Source organism: Rutidosis leptorrhynchoides, chromosome 10 (genome assembly GCF_046630445.1).
Source record: "Rutidosis leptorrhynchoides isolate AG116_Rl617_1_P2 chromosome 10, CSIRO_AGI_Rlap_v1, whole genome shotgun sequence".
Lineage (NCBI taxonomy): Eukaryota > Viridiplantae > Streptophyta > Magnoliopsida > Asterales > Asteraceae > Rutidosis > Rutidosis leptorrhynchoides.
Window position 1 is genome coordinate 352,445,675 of NC_092342.1, and position 26,283 is coordinate 352,471,957.

Below are 26,283 nucleotides of genomic sequence, written 5' to 3' on the forward strand. Positions count from 1 at the left end.
CTTTTGATCGAAAATGTGTTGGAGACTTTTGTGGTCGGTGAAGATAGTACTCTTGGTTCCATAAAGATAGTGTCTCCACATTTTAAGTGCGAAGACAACGGCTCCAAGTTCGAGATCATGAGTCGTGTAATTCCGTTCATGAATTTTTAGTTGTCGAGAGGCATAAGCAATGACTTTCTTCCGTTGCATCAATACACATCCAAAACCATGTTTCGAGGCATCGCAATATACAACAAAATCATCATTGCCTTCGGGAAGTGACAAGATAGGAGCGGTGGTTAGCTTTGTCTTCAAGATTTGAAACGCGGATTCTTGCTCGGTCGCCCAAATGAATTTCTTTCCCTTGTGAGTCAAAGCGGTTAGAGGACGAGCAACCAAAGAAAAATCCTTGATGAATCTACGGTAGTATCCGGCGAGACCCAAGAATTGACGAATGTGAGTAGGAGTAGTAGGAGTCTCCCATTTGCTAATGGCTTCGATTTTCGTTGGATCGACTTTAATACCTTGGTTACTTACAACATGACCAAGAAATTGAATTTCCTTTAACCAAAATTCACACTTGGAGAATTTGGCATAGAGTTGTTCTTGTCTTAAAAGTTCAAGCACAAGTCGGAGGTGTTCCTCGTGTTCTTCTTCGCTTTTTGAATATACTAAAATATCATCGATGAACACGATAACGAATTTGTCAAGATACGGTTTGCACACGCGGTTCATAAGATCCATGAACACCGCCGGTGCGTTAGTGAGACCAAATGGCATTACAAGAAATTCATAACTACCGTAACGAGTTCGGAAAGCGGTTTTGGAGACATCTTCCCCCTTAACCCTTAATTGATGATAACCCGAGCGGAGATCGATTTTCGAATATACACAAGACCCTTGTAGTTGATCAAAGAGGTCATCGATGCGAGGAAGAGGATATCGGTTCTTAACCGTCAATTTATTTAGTTCAAGATAATCAATGCACATTCGTAGGGATCCGTCTTTCTTTTTAACAAACAAAATCGGAGCGCCCCAAGGTGAATGGCTAGGTTGGATAAAACCACGATCAAGTAGTTCTTGGATTTGACTTTGCAATTCTTGCATTTCGGATGGAGCGAGTCTATATGGTGCACGTGCTACGGGTGCGGCTCCCGGGATAAGATCGATTTGGAATTCTACCGGTCGATGAGGTGGAAGACCCGTCAATTCGTCGGGAAAAACATCGAAAAAGTCACTAACAATTGGCACATCATCGATATGCTTATCATCGGACTCGACTTTCTTAACGTGGGCAAGGATCGCAAAACAACCCTTACGGAGTAGTTTTCTAACTTTAAGGCACGAAACGAGGTTGAGTCTGGTGCAACTCTTATCGCCATAAACAATCAAAGGTTCACCATTCTCGATAGGAATTTGGATTGCGTTAAGATCACAAAGGATGTGAGATTTCGTTTTAACTAACCAATTCATACCGATTATTACATCAAAGCTTCCTAGTTCTATGGGTATCAAGTCAATTTCAAATTCTTTACCCAAAATGTTTATCGTACACCCCCGGTAATATGTGTCGGTACTTAATAGTTTCCCGTTAGCCACTTCAATGGTATAAGTGGCATCTAATGGAAGAGGTGGAGTGCTAAAAGAATGAGTCAAAGTCTTGGATACAAAGCATTTATCGGCACCCGAATCGAATAAGCAAGAGACATAAGAATTGTTGAGAAGAAACGTACCCGTGACTAGTTCAGTGTCATCCCGGGCTTCCTCGGTGTTGATGTTGAAAGCTCGACCGCGCGTATTGGGGTTATCTTTCTTCTTTGGGCATGCATTTCTATAATGACCCGTTTGGCCACATTCGTAACAAGTGCCCGTCTTTGGTGCATTGGGCCACTTTCGAGCGACGGGAGTGGCACTTTTACAATCGTTGGCCTTATGACCAACTCCTTGGCACCGGTGGAAAATTAACTTACTACATTCGCCAAAGTGATGTTTGTTGCATTTGTTGCAAAGAGGTAGGTTCCCGGCATAACCTTTCTTGCCGTCGGAGGTGTAAGGCTTCTTAGCAAAGTTGTTGTTGCTTGATTGGGAGGGTTCCCACTTTCTTTTGTTGCCGCCCGATTTATCCTCGGCCTTAGGTGCCGGAACTACGATTTCGTCAACCGTTTCTATCAATTTGCGGGCCATGTTCAAAGCTTCTTGATGATTAGTGGGTTTGGATGACATTACTCCGTGTTTGATACTCTTTGGAAGACCATCCATGTAAAGTTCAACCCTTAAAGCTTCGGGGTTCACAAGATTTGGGCACATCAAGGCTAGTTCGGAAAATCGTTGATTGTAAGCCTTGAGATCATTTCCGATCGCCTTTAAAGTTCTTAGCTCTTGTTCGAGCCTTCGGGTTTCTTCACAAGGGAAATATTCGACAATCATCTTTTCCCTCAAGTCGGCCCAAGAGAGGGCGTGAGCTTCATCGGTACCCACTGATTGTACATAAGTATTCCACCATGTAAGAGCGACACCGGCGAAGGTGTGAGTGGAGTATTTGACCTTATCTTGGTCCTGACAATCGCTTATGCTAAAGACGGCTTCCGTTTGCTCAAACCATCGGGTGAGCACGACCGGTCCCCCGGTTCCATCAAAAGTGTGAGGTTTGCACCCCATGAAAGCTTTATAGGAGCATCCCTCGTTTGAGTTTCCGGCCCCATTGTTGTTGTTGTTGTTGTTGTGGTTGTTATTATTGTTGTTGTTGGATGAGTGACCAGCCATGGCCGCATCTACGGCGGTAGCTATCATCCGTTCGAGAGCTTGTTCGGGAGTTTCATTGCGGCGTACACGACGAGGAGCCATTGTTCCTTCAAGACACAAGAATATCATTGATTAGTATTCTCAATAATACTAACCGTGATATAGAATAAAGATAAAGAGAAGTTTTTCCTCGACTCGCCTTAAATTCTTTATTCCATAATGTCGGAACGTTCATATGAGTCACCGTAATATAATCCCGGAAATTATATTACCCTGATTCATATGTGCATTCGACATTATTCTATAAAGTCAAGGTGGCGTGTCAATCAAATTAAACAACATGAGATTAAGATGAACTAAGAGTAGATATGAGTAGAAGCGTTCGAGTATAAATGCACAAGTAGTCAAGTAATTCCTACTTCAAGTCTATATGCCGGTTGTAGTCTAGACTCACCAATGTACCCTATGACTCGAGGTTGACACCAATGAACTCTAAATCCCTACAACCTACGCTCTGATACCATCTGTAGCGACCCGGCAAAATTGTCATTGACGGCGCCGTCTACTTAGGTCCCGTTACGTGGTCATAAGTCTTTAAAACAACGTTTGACCAAAAGATATGTCGCATTCATTTCAAATGTAAAGATTGTTCAAAGTTTACAAGAATAGTTCCACCACAAGTTACGATACAAAGTTTTAAGTACAATGAAACTTATGCGACACAATTTAAAAGTAGCCAAAAGACGCTCCATGTATGCATATATACTCGACACCCAATGCAAGTATCAAAATAATGAGCGGAAGCATGTATCATGTATCGTTCAAGGACCTGAGAAAAACATAGAAATCTGTCAACGAAAACGTTGGTGAAATCATAGGTTTAAGTAAGTAAGTACAAATGAACCACAAGATTTGCAACCATGAGATAATAGTAATACATTCCAAAAGTTTGTTTCACGAGCACCCAATTATCAATGCTTAACATTCCTTCCATAGAACCCCATCACAATAGTGTTAGAACATACACTGTTTCTCGAAAATACATTTCATTCGTAAACGGTAGCGAACCGTTTGAATGAGGGTTTGTCAAACCCATATGGCCATATAACATAAGTTCTCACTTACACCCGGCAAGTGTAACTAATGATAATCGAATTGAGGATTTTTGTTCAAACTCGTATGTAGAATGTTTGTTTTCCTGTACTTGTGTTCACTTAGTAAAAAGAAACGTTTATGTTTTTCTCATCCCAAATGTAAGTGCAAAAGAGTAAAAGTGGGACTATGATCTCACCTTGAGTGCACGTACGAAAAGTACTTCACAAAATAACGTGTGCGAAGGATAGTGCTAGTCTTGACCTAAACAAATAGGTCGTATCAATAACGGTAAACACGATAGGTCAAAGATGTTCAATTAGTCATATGGCTCGTTACGACTCGATTATGTAGCATGTGAAATCAAATTGTCAAGTTTCATGCAAGATACAAGTATATAAACAAGTTAGGAAGGTTGCATAATCATTTGGTTAAGTTTGACAAAAGGTCAAACTTTGGCCGGTCAAAGTCAACGAAAAAGTCAACACGTTCGGGTCGGGTCCCGAACTATCTTTCTGAGGTTTTTAATCATGTATGAGCATGTTAGAACAAGTTACATGTGAATCGGAGGTGCGTAGCATAGCAAACATTATTCGAAAATTGACAAAGTTGGACAGACCACTTTGGCGCGCCGCGCGGGTATATGGCGCGCCGCGCCATTACCTGTGCAGAGAATTCTGGCAGTTTTTAAGTTTTATGCACGAACCTAACTTCAAACAATCACCATTTATGATCCGCAAACAATCAAGACAAGTATCTTATACCGTTGGGAAGGTAATTTGACGAGGAAAACAACTAAACACATTTCATCAATCAATCTACCTATTACAACAACCAAAACCGCATCTAATGCTTAACATTAACCGCATACAAGTTCATAAATGCAATTCAATGATTCGGGCAACCAATTTACATGAATGATATGCCGTTTCGAAGGTAATCAAGCATACAATCCAACTAAACACTTACCAATAATAATCCATGGCATTCAATGCATCAAAAGTCCATTTCAAGTTCATCAAACCCTAACCCAAATTCACCAAAATCAATAATCAAGTTCATGAAGTTTTCTAAGGCAACCTACACATCAAATTGAAGCTAGTGATACTAGGAACACAATTAGAACATGAACTTTTAACATCTAAAAACATATGATCATCCAAAATTCAAGAACAACACACCAAAATTCAAGTTCATGCTAGTTACACTAAAACAACGAGATCGAGCATATAAATTACACACACGACATCACAATGAGCCATAGACACTAACTAACACCATTTCAAGTCAAAAACACGAATTTAGAGAAATCTAGAGTTTTAGAAATGTTACCCAAACGAGATGAAGTTGGTACCAAAATGAAGAGGATGAAGAGAGGATTACGAATATGTAATTTATTTTGTTGTAAGCCTCCTAGATCGGATTTAGATGATGATTGAATGAATTTGGTAATGGTGTGTGTGTTCTTGCTAGAGAGAAAGAGAGAGAGATGGAGATGATAATGAATGAGTGAAAGGGGTTTGACCCTTTGACCTAGTCAAGGGTTTGATCCCTTGTCAAGTTTAGTCCCTCAACTTTCGTTCGGGTGCGTGAATTACCTAAACGAGATAATTTAAAACGCGTATCAACGGGAGATGTTATAAACATATAACGGACTTTATATTAGTATAACGGAAAGGTAAATGGAAAAAGGCGGGATGTTACAAAAATCGTTGTCAAAAAAGTCATCTGAGTTTTCTCCTTCATCAATATTAATTATAACAGCAAAAGCATGATTAATCTGTTAATATAAACAGAAATATTTTTTTAAGGAAACTCGTTACCTCTGTCCAGGTAACTTTTTGCTCATATTTCAATTCCAAATCAAATTGTAAAATCTAATAATGCAGATAGTTTAGGATTTATCTAATCAAACTTCCTGCAAAGATTCAGGTTTCAATTCTTTAAAACAAGTGTGAATTTTTGAGTCAAAGTTAAGTTTCAAAAAGTCAAACAAATCGTTCATAGCAAAATTCGTAATCGTCTTGATATTTCCAGTTTAATTGAAGATTGATATAGTTTATAGGTATGATTTGAAAACTTTTTCATGAAGAAATCATTAGCTAAAACATTTTTAAAGTTAAAATCAATTTTTTTTTAAAACTGAATAACGACGGCTGTATATATATATTTTTTATTTTTCTTTTATTTTTACGTTTGATTAATTCCTATATGTTGTTAAGCTGTTGTTATGAAATTCCTAAGCCTAAAACAACTTCATATTGTTATGAGATTCAAGTTTTTGTCGATTGAAAAAAAATGATGAAGAAGAAGAAAATACAGATAATTAGATACGGTATATATATATTTATTTCCGGTATTATTTCAGAAAAAGGGCAACAGCCCAATGGTACAAAGGAGTGTCGGGTTAGCGGGTGGTCTTGGGTTCGAGTCCCTGGGGAGGCAGCTTATTTTTTTAGGCTTCATTCTTTGAAGGTAGCTCACTTTTTATTTTTATTATTAATATTATCATTTTCATTATTATTATTATCATTAATGTTATTATTATTATAAATATAACTATTATTGTTATTATTATGATTAATAATATTATTATTATTACTACCATACTTGTAAGTATTATGATCATTATTATCATTAGTATTAGTAAAATATTATTTATATAATTATTACTAATTTTATCATTTTAGGCATCGTTATTAATATTATGATTATTATTATAATTGTTGATATTGTTAGTGTTATTAGTGTTATTATCCACAAAAGTATTAGTAACAATATCATTATTATTGTTAATATGATTATTAGTATGGTTATAATTAAACTTATTATCATAATTAACAAATTAGATATTTTGTAGTTATCATTATTATTAAGAATTATGTATTCTATCAAAAATTAATATTTTCATAATCATTATCATTAAATTATTCATCTTTATTATGAGTTTGATTATAGAAAACTACCATTAGTATAGTTATTAATAGGACTATAGATAATATTATCATTTTTATTAATATTAGTATTAACACTATTATTATTTCAAATATTACCCTAGTATTACTAAAGTACCGTTTTAACTAACAAACAATATATATATATATATATATATATATATATATATATATATATATATATATATATATATATATATATATATATATATATATATATATATATATATATATATATATATATATATATATATATATATATATATATCTTTGTTCAATTACAATTATATGTTTTAATATATACAAAATGATATAGGTTCGTGAATCCGAGGCCAACTCTGCATTGTTCAATTTAGTCATATGTATTTTTACTACAAAATACATTAGGTGAGTTTCATTGATCCCTTTTTACTCATTACATTTTTGGGCTGAGAATACATGCGCTGCTTTTATAAATGTTTTGCGAAATAGACACAAGTAATCGAAACTACATTATATGGTTGAATTATCGAAATCGAATATGCCCCTTTTTATTAAGTCTGGTAATCTAAGAATTAGGGAACAGACACCCTAATTGACGCGAACTCTAAAGATAGATCTATCGGGTCCAACAAGCCCCATCCAAAGTACCGGATGCTTTAGTACTTCGAAATTTATATCATGTCCGAAGGAGGATCCCGGAATGATGGGGATATTCTTATATGCATATTGTGAATGTCGGTTACCAGGTGTTCAATCCATATGAATGATATTTTTGTCTCTATGCATGGGACGTATGTTTATGAGAAATGAAAATCTTGTGGTCTATTAAAATTATGAAATGATTACTTTTGTTAAACTAATGAACTCACCAACCTTTTGGTTGACACTTTAAAGCATGTTTATTCTCAGGTATTAAAGAAACTTTCCGCTGTGCATTTGCTCATTTTAAGGACATTACTTGGAGTCATTCATGACATATTTCAAAAGACGTTGCATTCGAGTCGTTGAGTTCATCAAGATTATTATTAAGTCAATTATAGTTGGATATATCATGAGATGGTATGCATGTCGTCAACTTTCGATGTAATGGAAGATTGTCTTTTCAAAAACGAATGCAATGTTTGTAAAAATGTATCATATAGAGGTCAAGTACCTCGCGATGTAATCAACTGTTATGAATCGTTTATAATCGATATGGACTTCGTCCGGATGGATTAGGACGGGGTATTACAGGTTGGGTTGTTACAGTGGTGGTGGCGGGTGGTGGTGTTCGGTGGGTGGGGGTGGTGGGTGGTGGGTGGTGGTGGTGGGTGGGTGGTGGTTGTTGGTGGTGGGTGGTTGGTGGTGGGTGGTGGTGGTGGTTGGTGGTGGTGGGTGGTGGTGGTGGTTGATGGTGGTGGGGGTGGTGTTGGGTGGTGGGTGGTGTTGGGTGGTGGTGTGTGGTGGTTAGTGGTGGTGGTTGGTAGTGATGATGGGTGGTGGTGGTTGGTGGTGTTGGGTGGTGGTTGGTGGTGGTGGTAGGTGGTGGTGGGTGGTGGTGGTGGGTGGTGGTTGGTGGTGGTTGGTGGTTGTTGGTGGTGGTGGGTGGTGGTGGTGGTTGGTGGTTGGTGGGGGTGGGGGTGGGTTGTGGGTGATGGTGGTTGGTGGTGGTGGTGGAGGGTGGTGGTGGTGGGTGGTGGTGATGAAGATGGTTAATAATATGTTAACTTTTATATAATTAATTTTTATTAATAATAATTACTAAAATGACCTTTTTAACCTTCTATGCATTTTTAGCTAAATTGAAGTTTTGTGATATTTTGTGGTTCATATTTGCTTATTCAGTTTGTACTCATTTTAAGCTTAGTCACGGATCGTGCCCCTATAGGATAATTGTATTTAATATTTTTATTGAACACATAAGATACAAGAATAATGATTGCAAGCTTTCACTACTAAAACTAATAATATAATAGTTATAAAGCCATTGATATATATTTAATTACTAATTTAAATCATGTTTAATTAATAATAAAAAATAAAAATATATATTAATTACAGTATATTTTATAATATTATATATACTTATAACTTTTTTTTTTTAATTTAATATGAATATGAATATCAATAAATATATAAATATATAAATATAAATGGACTACTCACCCAAGAGTCTTAGCTGGACCTCAGTTTCACTAGTTTCCTGACTTTATATCCTTTAATTTCATTGGTCAACATTAAATTATTTGATGATACGTATAGAGTTGCAAAAGGTGTCAATATAAAAAATGTTTCGTCTTGTCTGTTTGCCAGGGATGGATAAAAGTACAGCTGCAGAAATGAAAGTGTCCTTCAAGCATTGCTAACCAATCATGCATCCAATTGTTATCATAATAATTTTGGTTAGAAAATCTGATTTCTTTTACTATTTTTATTATTATTATTGGATGCATGTATATAACTAATAATTAACTAAAGGTTAGTAAGTAATTAGTCCAAAAAAAAAAAAAAAAAGTAATTACGGTGTAATTAATATGCGTTTAAGTCATATCGTAGTCTATTTATATGTTGGGTTGTTATTGTAAATGAAATTTCATTATTTCAAAATTTCCTGTATGTATTTATTAATTTGTTGTAGTATAGGTTAATTGGTTTAGTGTGTTAATTATTATAATTAGTATTAGTATTAGTATTAGTATTATATTCAATAATGAAAGAAAAAAAGATTATGTACGAGTGTTTTCAACTTCCATACGTAGTCAACTTCAAGATTACTACTGTTAATACAGTACAATTTCTACGAGGTCACCGAGTGATTTACATCATGGTATTTCATATTTTAACAAGAAATTTTAAATATAAACTTCACCAAATATCTAAAAATGGTAAAAAAAATAAAAAAATAAAAAATAAACTAAAAAATGTTTATAGAAATACCCGATTAGGAGTAAAAATTAAATATTCATCCTTCACGAATTACTTGAACATAAAAATATCATCCGCTTGAGCATATAAATATCATCCGCTTACACGTAATATTAGTATTAATCAAATATAAGCATTTTACATAGTGATAGACTAAATTAAACATCAACTATGTTAGCTACTGTTAAAATCATGAATCCAACATGTGTTATATTTTTCTAAGCATTTTATATCGGCTTTATATGGGGCCTTCTGATCAATGAACGTTATCGAAGGTGGACTTAATCACTTGGCCACCCCGCCGACATCATCATGTCGGCCAGGGTTATTCACGGTAGCCGGACCGGAGAGCCTTGTTCTAAGATCCTTAAACCCCCCCTTTTTCGCATTGAACAGACATATTAACCCTGTGGTAAAAATATGCATGATCAAGTGGTGCTTTCATTGAGAGTCGAACTAATTCAAGACGTGTTTAATTGTTTTTTCTTTTAAAGTTTTGAATTATAAAGCTTATTATTCACAAAATTGTTTGAATTTTTTCTTAAATAGTATCATGGCTTCCGGGAACTCATCGGAGAGTACTCAAACAGATAATCAAAGCACGCCGTCTGGTAATCAGCAGACGCAAGCTATGACTTCGGGGGCGGGATACGCGCCATATCTTTCACCGGTATCCGGCGAGCCTTTTCAGAGGTATAAGCCGATATAACCAGATGGGATTACACCGCCAAGGACAAACTCGCCAGTTACAACCACGCAGTTGGATTTTTCCTCGGTGGATCCAAGGGTCATCTTGGTAGGCACTAGCGGTGAAACAGTAGGCCCGCATGTGGTATGCTGCGGCCAGGTACCTATTTATAGTACCACGGTTTCAATCTCTCTGCAGACGCAGAGTGTTCAGCAGAATTCATCGTTTACACCGTTGCAACCTTGGCAACCACCGCATCCAATTTCACAGTTTTTGACTCCTGCGAATGCGCAGACATTACTTAATAGCTGGGGGTTCGGTGTCATTCCAGATGCTAATTCTCATTGGACGCCGATAACCGCAGTACAGCAAAGCACTGCGCATACGGTTGGACTTATAACGGCATATCCTCAAGTCTCGTAGGCATCTGCGCCACAGGTTTCGGCACCTTTTCAGCTACCCGTGTACTCTGCGCCGGCAAGCCTGCTTTCTTTTCCAACGCATCAGCCTTGGTTATATCCGCAAACGCCGGGGCAACCTTGGCAAAATATTCAGGGGCAGGCAAATCTTGCAGGTCAATTTATGCAGGCCACACCTCCTGATATGGTTCACTTATTTTCACAGCCTGACTTTGTTCAGGACATGATGAAGCGTTTCTTTGCGGGATTGAAAGGGGACCCTGTTAAACCACCCTTTGAGCTACCAACCACTTTTGATAAGTTTCCTCCGCATATAACTGCATATCCGTTTCCATCAGCGCCAAAGATACCTCACACGTTGGGTACTTATAATGGTTTAACTGATCCGGATGACTTCTTGCAGTGTTTCGAAGGCGCAATGCGCACCCAAGGCTGGGTGGATCCGGTTGCATGTCAGATATTTCCCATGACGCTGCAGGGAATTGCTCGCGAATGGTTTAATAAACTCCCATCAGGTAGCATATCCGGGTTCATGGATCTGCGGACGAAGTTCTTGCTGCAATGTCAGAATCAGAGGCCACGCAAACGCACTCATATCGAATGTCATGATATTGTGCAGAAATCCAAGGAATCTTTGGGTGAATTTCTCACAAGATATACTAATGAGTGTCTGCGGATACCAGATCTTAAGCCAGAGCAACAAATTTCCGGACTCATACATGGTATAAACTCAGAGCGTCATCCAACACTGGTAAGGCGTCTGCGCCATACAGTCCCAACAACTTACGCTGAAGCGCTTAATGAATGCCATGACTATATGCGGAGTGGCGAAGATAATGATATTCCAACAGCTAGCTCGCAATGAAAGGAAAGACGATGATGATCGTTCGCGCGATCAAAATCGCGGTAATAACTCTCGCGGAAGGTATCCTAGCGGTGGTCCTATCAGAAATGATAAAGGGAAATCAAGTGGCAATTATCGAAACAGTAACCAGCGCGACATCAATAATCAGAACTATGCACTGCTGAAAAGTTTGTCTAAAACGCCAAAGAAAATTTTGGCAACAGAACCAGTATGCGCGACCTTTGCGGTTCTAACTCCGCTAACAGAATTTGGTAAGCGGGATAAAACAAAGTATTGTGAATTCCATGATGATTATGGTCATGACACCAATCGATGTAAAAACTTGATGGAACGAGTGCTCGAGGCACTGTGCGCAGGTAAATTGGATCACCTAAAACCACCTAAGAAGGACAAGGGAAAAGCTGCAGAGGAAGGGCCGAAGGCTAAAACTTTCGCATGGCAAAAAGTTGATAAAACAAAAAACGCCGACTTAACCATTAATATGGTCGACGCAGAGAAAGTTAGCCAGCGGAGAAAGTACAATGATCACCAGGATTGGGAACTTCTCCCAATCACATTTCCTCCTGTAATGTCAATCGACACAGTTAATGAGCCCATTATCATTAAGTGTCGCATCCCTACTTGCGGGGTACAAATCAAACGCATGCATGTTGACACTGGGAGTGGCGTTGACATTATGTACGAACATTGCTATCATTTCCTCCCTGCGGAAGTTAAAACGCAGTTACGCCAGTCTGATATTACGTTATCTGGGTTCTCCGGAGAAAGCTCATGGCCGCTAGGCCGGATAGAGCTAATAATAGAGCTCGCGGATGATACAAATCCGCAGTTGGTCAGACATGAGTTAGTTGACTTTTATGTGGTTCGGTCAACTTCGCGGTACAATGCACTGCTTGGGAGAAATTTCATACGACGTTTTAACGTTATACCATCGGTGGTGCATGGTTTGATAAAGTTTCCTACGAAAGGAAGGGTTGCCACAATTGCGTCACATCAAACAACCGAGTTGTGTGGTTCAATTGTGCCTGTAAACATTCCTAGCATGGGAGAACAACTTGCAAGTAGTACGGTCATAACAAACCGTTTATATCCGGATAAGCGAATTAAAATCGGCGCAGGCTTGTCAGTCGAAACAAAGGCCAAATTGCATGGAATGTTATCCGCTAACGCAGATGTTTTCGCGTGGCGTGAATCAGACATGACTGGGGTTCCGTGAGATATTGCGGAACATAAATTGAATGTTAATCCATCACTCACGCCCGTTAGACAAAAGAAGCGGCATATGGCTCTTGAGCGCAGTGATTGGTTATGCGCAGAAGTAGATAACCTTGTCAAAGCAAACATTCTGCGGAAAGTGCGGTATCAGACCTGAGTTGCTAATCCTATGTTAGTCAAAAAGGCTGACGGTAATTGGCGGATGTGCGTTGATTTTAAAGATATTAATAAAGCATGTCCTAAGGACAACTACCCACTCCCGGAGATAGACTGGAAAGTGGAGTCATTATCAGGTATTCGGTACAAGTGTTTTCTAGATGCATACAAGGGTAATCACTAAATCTTAATGGCTGCGGAAGATGAAGACAAAACTGCTTTTCATACGCCGCAGGGTATCTATTGTTATACGAAGATGCCCTTCCGATTAAAAAACGTAGGCGCAACCTATCAGCGCGTAATCGACGCAGCCTTCAAGCACCAAATTGGCAGAAATCTTGAAGCATATGTCGATGACTTGGTGATTAAAAGTAACACCGAAGAAGAAATGCTCGCAGACATCCTAGAAATGTTTGCGTCTCTACGCAGGATCAACATGAAGCTTAACCCGCTCAAATGTAGTTTTGGGGAAGAGGAAGGCAAGTTTCTAGGTCATGTGGTGACAGCGCGGGGAATCAAGGCAAATCCCAAAAAGATTGAAGCCATTGATAGTTTTCCATCTCCGAGGACAAAGAAAGACGTGCAGAGTCTAACCGGGAAGCTTGCAGCGATCACGCGGCTTTTGTCGAAGGCCGCAGAGCGACAATTGCCATTCTTCAATACTTAGAAGAATTGTTTAAAGAAAAAAGACTTCGTATGGACTCAAGAAGCAGAATCAGCCTTTCAGGAGATGAAGAAGGTGCTCGCTGAATTACCAACACTCACCGCGCCAGTATCAGGAGAAACGCTTACGCTGTACCTTGCGGCATCGAAAGAGGCTATCAGCTCAGTTCTTATCGCAGATCACGGAAAGGTAATCTACTTTTATTTACATTGTTTATTTCGCAAAAATTTAACGCTGAGGTTTTCTCAGACGCAAATGCCGGTCTACTTCGTAAGCAAGACGCTAACATCAAGCGAAGTAAACTATTCACCAATAGAAAAGCTAGTATATGCGCTAGTCCATACGGCGCGGCGTTTGCGCTGATACTTTCAAGCACATCCAATTGTGGTTCTAACTGATCAACAGATCAAGCATGTTGGTAAATGCCTAATTTACGGCAATGTCCGGGGCTACCGCATTGACTAACGCAATCATTTTTCTTTCAGGTGTTATACAAGCCTGAGATTTCTGGCCGAATGGCTAAATGGGCAGTTGAGTTAGGAGAACATGAAATAAATTTTTCTTCGCGAAGCGCGGTTAAGGGTCAAATACTTGCAGATTACCTAGCAGAGTTACCTGCGGATGTTGAGGCATCGGCAGAGCATCAGGATACGCCTGTGCCATCTCTGTCAACATGGGAATTATACACCGATGGTGCCTGCAGCGCAGCTGGCGCGGGTGCAAGAGTAATTTTAACTGGCCCAGATGGCGAAGAGCATACATATGCGCTGCGGTTTAATTTTGCTGTTACGAACAACGAAGCAGAATACGAGGCTTTGTTAGCAGGTATGCGGATTGCGCATAAATTAAATGTTAAAATTCTGCACGCTTATGTGGATTCAAAGCTGGTATGCAGTCAAGTCAGTGGAGATTTCGAAGCGCATGACATAGCCATGCAGCAGTATTTATCGCTTGTTCATAGCCTCGCTGACCAGTTTGAGGCTTTTCAAATCTCCCACGTCATGCGGGGGCAAAATAAGAAGGCGGACGCGCTTAGCAAATTGGCTACTTTGGCCTTTGATCATCTGGGGAAAAAAGTTCTTATAGAAGAACTGCGTACGAAATCCATTGTTATGATTCCGTTAGTGGCACCTGTTGAGGAATCAAGCTCAACATGGATGACACCGATTATTGCTTTCCTGCGGATTGGCACCTCACCTGCGGATTCCATTGATGCAAAGAAAGTCCGCACTAAGGCACCGCTGTACGCCCTTGAGGGTGACGTCCTATATCGAAAAAATTATATAGGGCCGCACCTAAGGTGTATTGGTCAGAAAGAGGCAGAGGAGGTTATATGCGAGGTGCATGAAGGTGCATGCGCTCTTCATTCGGGGCACAAGTCTATTGTGTCAAAAATTATGCGGCTAGGTTATTATTGGCCCACTATGTATGCAGATACCGCGCGAATAGTTAAGCAATGCGAATCTTGCCAAATACATGCACCTATCAGCAGGGAACCTGCGCATCCAATGATACCAGTCTCCTCACCATGGCCATTCTGCAAATGGGCAATTGACATAGTCGGACCATTTCCAAAAGGCTGAGGAAATATCAAATTCTTAATTATTGCAATCGACTATTTCACGAAGTGGGTTGAAGCAAGAACGCTGGCAACAATTTCAGGAAAAAGGGTGCGAAATTTTGTATGGGAAGACATTGTCTGTCGATTCGGCATACCAAATGAAATCGTTAGTGATAACGGTACGCAGTTTGCGAGGGATCCTTTTCGTAGTTGGTGCGCGGAGCTTAATATTAAGCAAACTTTTACATCCGTCGTGCACCCACAGGCGAATGGCCAGTGTGAAGTCACCAATTGGGACATAGTGGCTGGAATCAAAGCTAGATTGGGCCATGGTAGAGTTGGTTGGGTGGACGAATTGTCAAAGGTTTTATGGGCGCATAGAACAACACCAAAAGCAAGCACTAGTGAGACTCCGTTCAGTTTGGTCTACGGGTCAGAAGTTGTTGTGCCCGCAGAAATTGGGGTACCAACGTTCCGCATACAGAATTTTGACGAGCAAAATAACTCAGAAGCTTTGCGGGAAAATATTAACTTGCTGGAAGAACGCAGACTCTCTGCAGCGATAAACGAAGCCAATAATAAGCAGAAAATCGCAAAGTACTACAATCAGCGTGTGCGTTCGTGCTCTTATAAGTGCGGGGATTTAGTTTGGCGTCAGAACGACGCAAGTCATGCGGAGGATACTGGGAAATTGGGGCCCCGTTGGGAAGGTCCATACAGGGTAGCAAAAGCAAGCAACACCGGGGCATACCATCTCGAGACATTAGATGAAAAACCTGTGAAACGCACTTGGCACGCGACATTATTGAAAAAATGTTATATGTAGCTGGATGGACCAGATCACTCCTATTTATTTTAGCACATTATTTTTTCTATGCATTTTCCGTCCGTTTGGATGTGTCGCGGTTGTAATCTTGATTAATGCCAATTAAATATTTACTCGCGCATACTTTTGTTGTTTATTGTTTTCTTTTTTGTATGCGGTTCCTGCCTACTTAAGGGGTGTCCTCTATCCCCCGTGCGGCAGAAGCCTGTTTGGTTACAAGGCTAGACATCAACGGCAGGCGAAGGGAATTGGTTTTCCCCTAGCCAAGCGCCACGCAGACTAGATGGCTGCCAAGTCGACTTAAAAATACAAGCATTGTTTCGCTTGTGCGTATTTACTCTCGCATTGGTTTGCTTGAGGAACTCTTAAGTATAAAAGCATTGGGTTTTTTTTAGTTGCGTTGCTTACTATACAGCTAAAGTGCACCTCTAGCACATGACAAAGCAATAACGCAGTAGCTTTTGAGTCTAAATTGTTAAAGGTAAAATTGCTAAAATATTGGTTTATTTTACGCAGTACCTGCGTATGCGCATGAGTTTTGGTTAACTATGCGCATAGGCATGCGGTTAACCTTTTGTTTTGATTCACGATATATAAACAATTAATACATAACGCATGCACAACATAATAACATATATTACAACTAAGGTTATTACAGAATCATTGTTTCAAGTGCCTGCCCAACACGGGACTTAGGGCCCAAAAATTGTATTTACAATAGGACTTACGGTGCAAACGGTTATAAGCGACACCTAAAAATCCTCCTTGAGGACCCAATCAATTGGCATGTTGGGATCCGCAGCGAATGCGTCTATTAGGGGGATCGGGATGGACTGGATGGCCTGCTCCGCTTCTAGGAGCGCCTCAGCTGTACCCTTTTTCAAATGTTTTCGCACAACTTCAGGGTACGGTAGCGTGAGGTCGCAGCCTTTGATCAACTCAAGCATGACCTTGTTATTTTCATGCTCTTTCACCGCATCGACGTAGGCGTTGAACTTTTCGGTGACGGGCCCCTAGTCCATTACCTTCTGCGCGATGACGGGAAGGGAGGTGCGAAGCTTTGACAAGTCTGCCTCCGCTAGCTCGCGGCCAGTCACCGCATCGTCCATCTCCCTGCGCACCCTTTCCAGTTCAATCCGCAAGCGCTCAGTCTCCCCCTTAGCCTGGTCAACCGCACCAACCAACTCGCGGTTTTTCTTCCTTTCCTCGATTAGGGCGGTTTTTGTTTCTGCCGCAGTCAACTCCACTGCCCTGCGCGCTTCTTCCGCGGCATCCCTGTCTTTTTTGACTTGGTCAACGCCCGCTTGCAGTAGTCCCAACTCTGTTTCTTTCCGCACGGCCACTTGATACAAATTAGTGTAGCGGCGGGCCTGATCCGCAACCATACCAAAGAACATAAGGCCGTTCTGGACGAAGGCATTGAGCACTTGGTGAAAGGGCAATGCGGCTAGCTGATTGCGGAACTCAGCCGGAAAGATTTGTTGCAGAAACGCAGACTGCTCTGCGGCGTTTTCGGCGGAGGACTGGGTGAGCTGCGCCAGGTTTGCCAATCGGAAGCTACCGGGCGGTGGGACTGGAGTAGAATCAGAATCAAGGTGTATTGCCCTATCCCTGGACGTGGCGGTAGCCTCCAGTTCCGGATTCGCCTGTGGCGGCGTCTGCCGCGTCTCCTCAATATGCTCTGCAAATCAGTAACTTGTTAGCACATGAAGTTAATCGTACGGTGTTTACGAAAGAAAAGAGATGCTTACCGGTGATAGGAGGAGGAAGATCTGCGGACGCTGGATCAACGGGGACAAAATTGTCATTCCGCATGTCCTCCTTTTGTTTAGGAGTTAGCTTCTTCTTCTTCTGCTTGGTTTGGGTGGCTTCGGCAGCCTTGCGCTTGTTGCCCGAGGTGATAGGTGCTTGCACCTCGTTCTCGCCAGTCTTCTCCTGCTCAAGAGGCTCATTAACATTCTGCTTGCGGAAGGAGATGGCCGCAATCTCCTTTGCGGTAAGCACTTTCCTCATCTTCATCTCTGCAAACATATGCGCAATATTAAAACATGTATGTATACGCTAGTGGTTAAATATTCATATGCATTTATACTATTCCTACCCTTTCCATTCGGTCCGACTATGGCTGGACGCACATCCTCCCATGACCAGTGTGCAGATATCTTTCCTAACCACATCATCACGTTCCCATATAATCGGTGCACCAGCTGTGCGTTAGCGCACTCCGCTAAAAGCTTTGTTTCCTCATCATCGAGGACCGGGGTTTTGTTCACGTCCTTAGCCATGCTTTCGCACCAGATAAGCGTTTGCAGGAAGTTGGCTCCCACAACAGATTGGTCACTAAAAAAGAAGGTTTCTTTCCAGTGGCCCGCGTTCGATTTGGGGGTTTTGGTGAATTTCTGAGGAGCGAAGAAAGTGAACCACGATTTGTGATGATTCGCTAAGCGGTATAGGTGGCAGAACACCTTCACTAAGGGCACCTTGTTGAGTGCAACGCACCACATCTCAAACAGTACAATCTTCCCTATTGCGTAAGGGTGTAATTGCCCTAACCCTACGCCAAAATGATCTAAAACGCCCAAAAAGAAGTCGGAAGGGGGCACCCTAAAATTGCCATGCTTAAGCGCATGCTCATATATGGCTACTTTGTTCTCCGGCGGTTTGTGGGCACGTTGATTAGATTGGGGAAGCACCGGATTGTACTGTGCTAGCGGTGGGTATTGTTTAACTAAAGAATCAATATGCTTCTTCTCTATAATAGACACTACACTATCCACATATGTCTCGTTAGCCTTAGTCATTTTCTATAAAGTGATCGGAGAATAACTAACCTTTAGAAGTTGGCCGGAATATTCAAGTTTTGATCGGAATTGAAATTGGCAGCGTATTGAGGAAGTTTGATGCAGAAAAATGGAAATGTGGGAGAAACAGGTCTATTTATAGTGCAACTTGGGGGTCATGGGGTGAAACGAGTTTCATCGTGGCTGTACACGTGTAACGCAATCAACGATTGATATTTTTTGCACGCGTGTGGGCGTCAGTTCGATGTGTCCTGTGTTGAGCACGTGGCTCACACGCGCCTGCCAAACTGCCACTTTACGTCTTGTCAGCCGAATGGGTTTCTGCGACAGTGACAGGCATTTAATGACATCGAAACGCACGCGGAAAATTAAATGCTAGCCATTTTCTTGTTTTTTCTTTTTCGCTTAATAGTTTGATATCATATGTCTTGCGTCATATAACATCAAACTGGGGGGACATAATGATACCGCAACCCGCATGCGCAATGCATACGTATGCGGGCACTCGCTGGCATACGTATGCGTGTACTTTGTATGCGGTATGCGGCATGCGTATTCGTATCGAATGCCTATGTTTCTGGTACGGCGGTTACTTGGTCCTCAAGTAAGTATCTTTTCCATAATTATATCCGTGATTCGGGGGAGTTGGTTATGGAAAAGATTACCATTATATCGGATGGTTCTAGAATTAGGGTTTGCCTATATATACAAACCCTAATTATCATTCTAAAACACAACTGCGTTACGTAACAATCATCAATTACACATCTTACGTAACCATCATCATCTCTCAAGGTTAACAGGTTAGTTCTTTGTCGACTAGCATCTACAACCTTTATATGGGGCCTTCTGATCAACAAACGTTATCGAAGGTGGACTTAATCACTTGGCCACCCCGCCGACATCATCATGTCGGCCAGGGTTATTCACGGTAGCCGGACCGGAGAGCCTTGTTCTAAGATCCTTAAACCCCCTTTTTCGCATTGAACAGGCATATTAACTCTGTGGTAAAAATATGCATGATCACTTATATTAGGGTTATGAGCTAGCAGAAGTTTAATCGGCCGTGTTTAACCTTCCAAATTGATGTAGCTGACTTTTATAATAGAAAACGTGTTAAAATTCAACACTGATCAATTAAATCAAATGGTGGTTGAATGAAATTTGTTATATTTGAACATAAATAACATGCTTATTATTAGGTGAGAGGTGGCATTAATTAGATGGATGAATTGATCGCCCTACCAGTAAAAGAAGTGGTGTTTAATTTGAATTGATACCAACCACGTACATATCTATATATATATATATATTGGTAATGGCCTTGATGGGTATTAATGGGTAGTGGCACAAACAATGGGACATATTATTATGGTCCTCGATCTTCTTTAGATCGCGAGCAATAGAGAGTGCGCAGCTTTCTTAATTCATATACATGTTCGACGAAGTTATTATCAGTGTGAATGAGGATCAGTGTTTGATAGGACAGCATTAGAATATTATGGTTTCAACCTTTTCCTTCAAATTTTCTTTTTTATATCTTGTATGGAGTACAAATTTAATTTATTGATCAAATGCTAAATTATTGGTCAAATTTCAAACCTTAACGGAGAACTTCCATAAAATATATAGTTCACGATGTTGAATTCTCTTTTGAGGATTGCTTTCAAGTTTAAAATTAATCATTTGTCGTTCTATTATACTATGTTCCAGAGTTATTATGTGGAAAGAAATGAAATGAACGAGAAAAAAATTATAAAAGTTTAGTGTTCTAGAGTTTTTATTAAGAGAAAAGGAAAAGAGATCGAATGATTAGTTTCCCTAATTTTCTCTTCTACACTTCTTTTAAATTAGAAAGATTCAACTTTCAACTCTTTCATCTCAATCTCTTCATTTCTTTTTATTTATTTTCATTTCTTTTACTGGAAAATTAACAAAGACATTCTTAATAGCTCAAATAACTTAAATTTTATATTATTACTATTTAATTCATACAAATATATTTAGTTACTTACTTTAACTTAATTATCTATTTTTATTTATCAAATTATGTGTGAAAATAAGGGGTGTTGTTATTGTGTGATATACTCCGTATTTAATAAGTCGAAATTTCTTTAAACATTAATATTTACATTCAATGTACCTTAACGTGTCTTCAATCTTGCATTGACATGCATTAGAAAAATTCATAACATTATTTTAAAATGAATAATCGCAAAAAGTAAATTTATTTACATGTATTAGTTGTAACATATAGAGTATTTTAACATTTCAATAATAATTTTATCGTCATATTTAATAAAGTCTAGAAGAAAAAACCATGAGTTAGGAAATATCATTCTAACACTATACGTTTTGTTATTTTCAGTTTTATTTTTTACTTGTTACTTATTCATTGTCTTACATGTAAACTAGAAGAGTATAAAATGATTTTAACTCTTTATCTGTATCCATTTATAAAAGCGGTAATTAATTTCTAACATTCTAAAAAAAATACAAGACAAGACAGATAAAGCATAAATAACTATACACTAACAAGTTTTATTAACAACAACATTACTCAATCACATAAATGTGAGGCACAAAGAAGATGAAATGTCGATAATCATTTATCTCCTATTAGGTAAAAGAGAAGTTGCTTCCTCACTCGACTCTCGAAAAAAATAAACAACAAATTTTACTATACAACTTATTAATAAAACTGATAAGATCATTTTTAATGGTGCCGGATGTGATGTAGTGTGATGAGGTTTTTGTAGGGTATAGTAGTGATGTGATAAATGTGTTGAGAAAATGATAAATAGTGGGACAGGTGATGGAGTGTGTTGGGATCCTTGGGAAGTGGGCCCCACATCTCTTTAGTTATTTATCTTTTTTTTAAATTATTTTAATTGTAATTGTTTCATCCTTTTCTATTGACCGATTGATTCATTACCTTAAATTTCTTCATGTGATGCGTTAATCACTACATAAAATCTTTTCGATCACGTGGGTTACTGGCGTGATAGTGACACTATGGTAGTGATCATAAACAATGTTGACGCGTTAAAATTGGTCTATTAGATATAGGGGGTTTGGGTTGTTATTCTGAAAAGTAATTATGCGTTTTGAATAAACGTGTTACAAATTAATGGTGTTTAAAATTGATTATAATGTTTGAAATGCAATAATCATATAGTTATTTTCTTGGTGTTTGGCAAATCAGATTATTTGATAAGTAAGATAATCACGTTTTGCTGCAGTAAAGGAGTTAGCTGCTTGTTCATTTTCACGTTTTAAAATTCTTAGGCTTTATTTCAGAGTTTATATATAAAAGAAAATAAATGAAATGAAGAGGAATGGAAGGGAGGGAAGTAAGATCCTTCTAATTTGGAAGAAAAGATTGGGAAGAAAATTAGGCAAAATGATTAGTGATTTTCTTCTTTCTTTTCAATCAAAACTCATGAACATTTTTTTTTTAATTTTCCTAGTTCTTTTCATTTCCTTCCAATACAAAACTCGCAATTAATTTATTTTTATGAATTAAGTTCTCAAACATATTATTTAATTATTTACTATTTTAAAACGTGATGATCAAATAATCGAGGATATCGTAACTCATTTATATTGTAATTAATTTCTAATGATCAAACCAAACCAAAGCAAAATACCAAATTATTCTGAATCCCTATAAATAGAGTTCTCATCTTCTATTTCATCCCCCCTCCCATCTCTTCGATCCCTCTCTTTTGGTCACACATTATTTTTTGGTTTTGTTTTTGTTTCTTTCATTGTAAACAAAAATGTCAAACAAATACATAATCTCTGCTTCAGATGCTGAATCATTAGCCAAATCAAAAGGTCTCTCTGTCCCTCAACTCCTTCCATCACTTGTGAAATCAGCCCAAGATCTTGCTCGGCCACCAATCTCCAACTTCCACGTAGGCGTCGTCGGTTTATCCTCCGATGGCCGAATTTTTATGGGTGGCAATATCGAATTCCCCGGTTTACCACTCAACTATACTATCCACGCTGAACAGTTTCTGATCACTAACCTCGCCGCACACGGTGGCGGTCCAAAACTTCTTCACATCGCCGTTTCCGCCGCCCCTTGCGGCCATTGCCGTCAATTTCTCCAAGAACTCCGGGGAGTCTCAAATACCCAGATTGTTATCACTGATCAGCCCATTGAAAACCCTGTTTACAGACCTATTATATCGATTCTACCGGACCCATTTGGTCCGTTTGATCTGCTGGATCAAGAAATGCCACTAATTCTTGAGAAACATGACAACAAATTGTGTTTCGATAAAGATTGTAACTTTATCACCCAGAATGGAGATTTATCGAATTTGTCAAATGGGCATCCTGAATCGGTGAAAAAGAACGATGGGAATTTGGCGGGTTTAGCTTTGGAGGCGGCACGTGCGTCGCACGCTCCGTACAGTGAGTGTCCTTCTGGGGTGGCATTAATGGATTGTGATGGGAATGTGTACAAGGGATCTTATTTGGAGTCTGCGGCTTATAATCCGAGTATGATGCCGGTACAGGCAGCATTGGTGGCGTATATGGTAGCCGGAGGTGTTGAGTATGATCGGATTGTGGAGGCGGTGCTGGTGGAGAAACAAGGAGGGATGGTGAGGCAAGAGGATGGCGCTAGGTTGATGTTGAAGCACATTTCACCAAAATGTGAGCTGAGAGTTATCCATTGTGTGTAATCTGATTGATTGATCCCCAACATTATTTGATGCAAAAATATTAATCAACATATATTGATTATCATCAAAGCCTGCGTATGTAGGCAGTGGATTATTGATCTAAAGTTATAATATATCAAAGTCGGAATATAAATAAACTTCACCTTTCGATTTGATGAATTTTTCTGATTTCGTGACACAAATAACTAAAAATATAGCTACTTGTAAATTATTTCAAGATGTAATCTAATTGAATTTTGTTTGAACTATCTATTAAAGAATGTGAGTTTATATGTTTCAACATAAGATGGTGGGAATGCTTTAGTTAGAGTTGATAGAACAAATACGAAAAGATGGTGTGAAGTGGTGGCAAAACAAATGCAAGCCGTTTAATGGCCCTTGGTCATCATCACCAGGGGCACATCGAGCACTTTCTTAGTGTATGAAGTCTCTGGTGCTGCCATCGCTGATATAAATAAGACTCTTGATAGCCTTGAAACCGAAAACCATATGAAGGCTAATTATGATGTTAATGCAGACGATGTAGACACTTGCAACGATTGCCTTAAAGAAATAGTTGGCAGTGATCTTGATGTAGAAAACCTACAATTGGGTATGAAAGATCACCGTCACACCATGGATGCCCTTGAGGCTGTCCAAAAAACCACCTCCTAAATAGATTTTTTAAACATACATAAATATCTAGCAACATTGTTACATCATCATCTTTCTTGACCATGTAAGAAATGATCCATACACAAAGTTGGGATAAACAAGCTCATACTAACGAATCTTTACAACAAAAAAAGATTCAAATCCCATGATGAATATATTGTTAAAAACCATTTTAGACGCGAGTACATATCTTAGAGTACTTAACAAATAAAAGAAAATGCAACGCAGTTACTAACTGTTTGTACAGTATATGTTAGATAGACACTTAGACATACCAAGATCATTGTGTATGTAAGGAACTTGTAGCCTCTATAAAAATTTTCTTGCTTCATACAAGATTTCATTATTTTGTGATTTTCACTTGTTGGGTGGAAGTACAGTTCCCTTGTATATCTTCCAAGGACCGCCATAGAATTTGGGTCTCATAATTGGCACCGCCTCACCTGGATGATCCTCCCAATATCTTTCCTGTATGTTGTAGATAACAGACATTAAACACAAACTTACATCATGACGTCACTTTTATCAGCCCATTTTCACATGTTTTGCCAACTGTAAAGATTCATTAGGATGGTTATGGCTGGGTTGGAGTTAAAGGAGTGCTGGGATGTGCATTTTTAAAATGGTTACAAGATTCGTAAAATCATTCACAAATAATCATTCTGTAGTACAAGACGTAGAAGACTGTGTTTGGATGTGTATTAGCTGAAAGATTTACCTTGTAGAGTTGCTCGGTGATTGCGGCTCCAATGACACCAGTATAGAAGGCACATACGTAGATTGCAACAAGAGGAGTAAACGATTTTGGGCGCTTGTAGGGATCAACCATGGTCCAAAGAACTTCTTTCTCCCATTTAGTGTGCAAGTAATCAGCATATTTTCTCCACAAATAGGTTGCCATTTCAAAACTTGTTTGATATATACCTGATCTGTAGCAAGCAACTAACAGTTCAAATGTTATACGATCTTACAAATCCATGAAAGGGAAGGAATCATCAGGATAGCGATATAAACTTAAACATTATCATCAATAATATACACAATCCAATTGCAGATGAAAATATAATATTATTATATAATGGAGCTGCGGTGCATATCTCAAAGGAATGTATTTGAGCATTTCTACAAACAGTTGGTGTGCATATATCCATACAATACGGAGTAATACAAAGAAGCATATATTTTAATAAGCATCGGACTGAATTGTATATGAATGATATCAGCTAACTGATAGCTCATCAAACTAATTGATTTAGTCATATGGGAATTCAGTTGAACCGCACTATATTTTTCACTAACAACGCAAATTAAAAAAAAAAAAAAATGGCATATTTCAGAACCTAACAGACATTCGATTTTATTAATAACAGGAGTAAAGAAGACACACCACCGGAGAGACTGAAGAAACCGGCGATTCCTATCGGCGGTAGACGAGATTGGAGATCGCTACTTTCGCAAATTTTGTTTACAATTTCTTTTCGTCTTATTTTTCAATGTTATGCATAGACACTGCTTGTACTTTATGCTTAGATATCATACTATTTTTTTTTTTTTTTTTTTTTCTGTTTACTATCGTTAGACGATATTTTCTTGTTTAAATAAACTTTGTTTTTTTCTTTTCTTATTTCAAATCAAAAAGAAAAAGAATTCTTGATATTAGATATGCATTGTTTGTTTGTTTAGAACGGCAATATCGGCATCAAATCCTCTCATTTGTCACCTACGCACCCGTTAGGAATAAACTTCTCACATCCATCGCGGAAAGCGTACCCGAAATGCTTTAGGTTAACTGTTTGCCCCAAACAGAGTGAAGGATACCAGAGACACAACATTTGGAGAAAACTCCCCCATGATTTGAACCAACACCTATTTTTTCCAGGATACCGGCCCACAATCAACTGAAGCTTTTTACTACTCAACCAATAGTTCGGTGGTATGCATTGTTTGTTTTAACTTGCTAATAACCCAACTCACTAATTTGCTAATAACTAGTGGCAAACATTCGCACTGCATAGGGTTTGTGACTTATCGATAGTTTGTGTTTAGGTAGATGTTTTGTGAAAGTTTTAAGAAGTGTGGTTGTT

At 38.9% G+C, this 26,283-nt stretch overlaps 2 protein-coding genes across 3 annotated transcripts; one reads left to right on the forward strand and one right to left on the reverse strand.

The window, feature by feature from the left end:
* The first annotated feature begins 22,566 nt into the window (after positions 1-22,566).
* Positions 22,567-23,725, forward strand: LOC139873006 (cytidine deaminase 1-like). Its single transcript, XM_071860931.1, has one exon. It carries the CDS (start codon positions 22,631-22,633, stop codon positions 23,543-23,545), a length of 915 nt encoding a protein of 304 aa, XP_071717032.1. The 5' UTR covers positions 22,567-22,630; the 3' UTR covers positions 23,546-23,725.
* Positions 23,726-24,275: 550 nt separating this feature from the next.
* LOC139873446 (uncharacterized protein At4g29660-like) lies at positions 24,276-25,703 on the reverse strand. Of its 2 annotated transcripts, none has more exons than XM_071861372.1 (3): positions 25,587-25,687; positions 24,918-25,141; positions 24,276-24,667 (listed from the first exon to the last, which is right to left on the reverse strand). In XM_071861372.1, exons 2-3 carry the CDS (start codon positions 25,098-25,100, stop codon positions 24,557-24,559), a joined length of 294 nt encoding a protein of 97 aa, XP_071717473.1. In that variant the 5' UTR covers positions 25,101-25,141; positions 25,587-25,687; the 3' UTR covers positions 24,276-24,556. The 2 variants fall into 2 exon arrangements, with proteins under 2 accessions (XP_071717473.1, XP_071717472.1); XM_071861371.1 differs by having other exon boundaries at positions 24,277-24,667; positions 24,918-25,128; positions 25,587-25,703.
* Between the last annotated feature and the right edge of the window lie 580 nt (positions 25,704-26,283).

Coding starts and splice junctions, on each gene's coding strand:
- LOC139873006 (XM_071860931.1), top strand. CDS start 22,631: ATGTCAAACAAATACATAATCTCTGCTTCAGATGCTGAATCATTAGCC.
- LOC139873446 (XM_071861372.1), bottom strand. CDS start 25,100: ATGGCAACCTATTTGTGGAGAAAATATGCTGATTACTTGCACACTAAA. Junction 24,668..24,917: donor TCACCGAGCAACTCTACAAG/GTAAATCTTTCA, acceptor TACAACATACAG/GAAAGATATTGGGAGGATCA.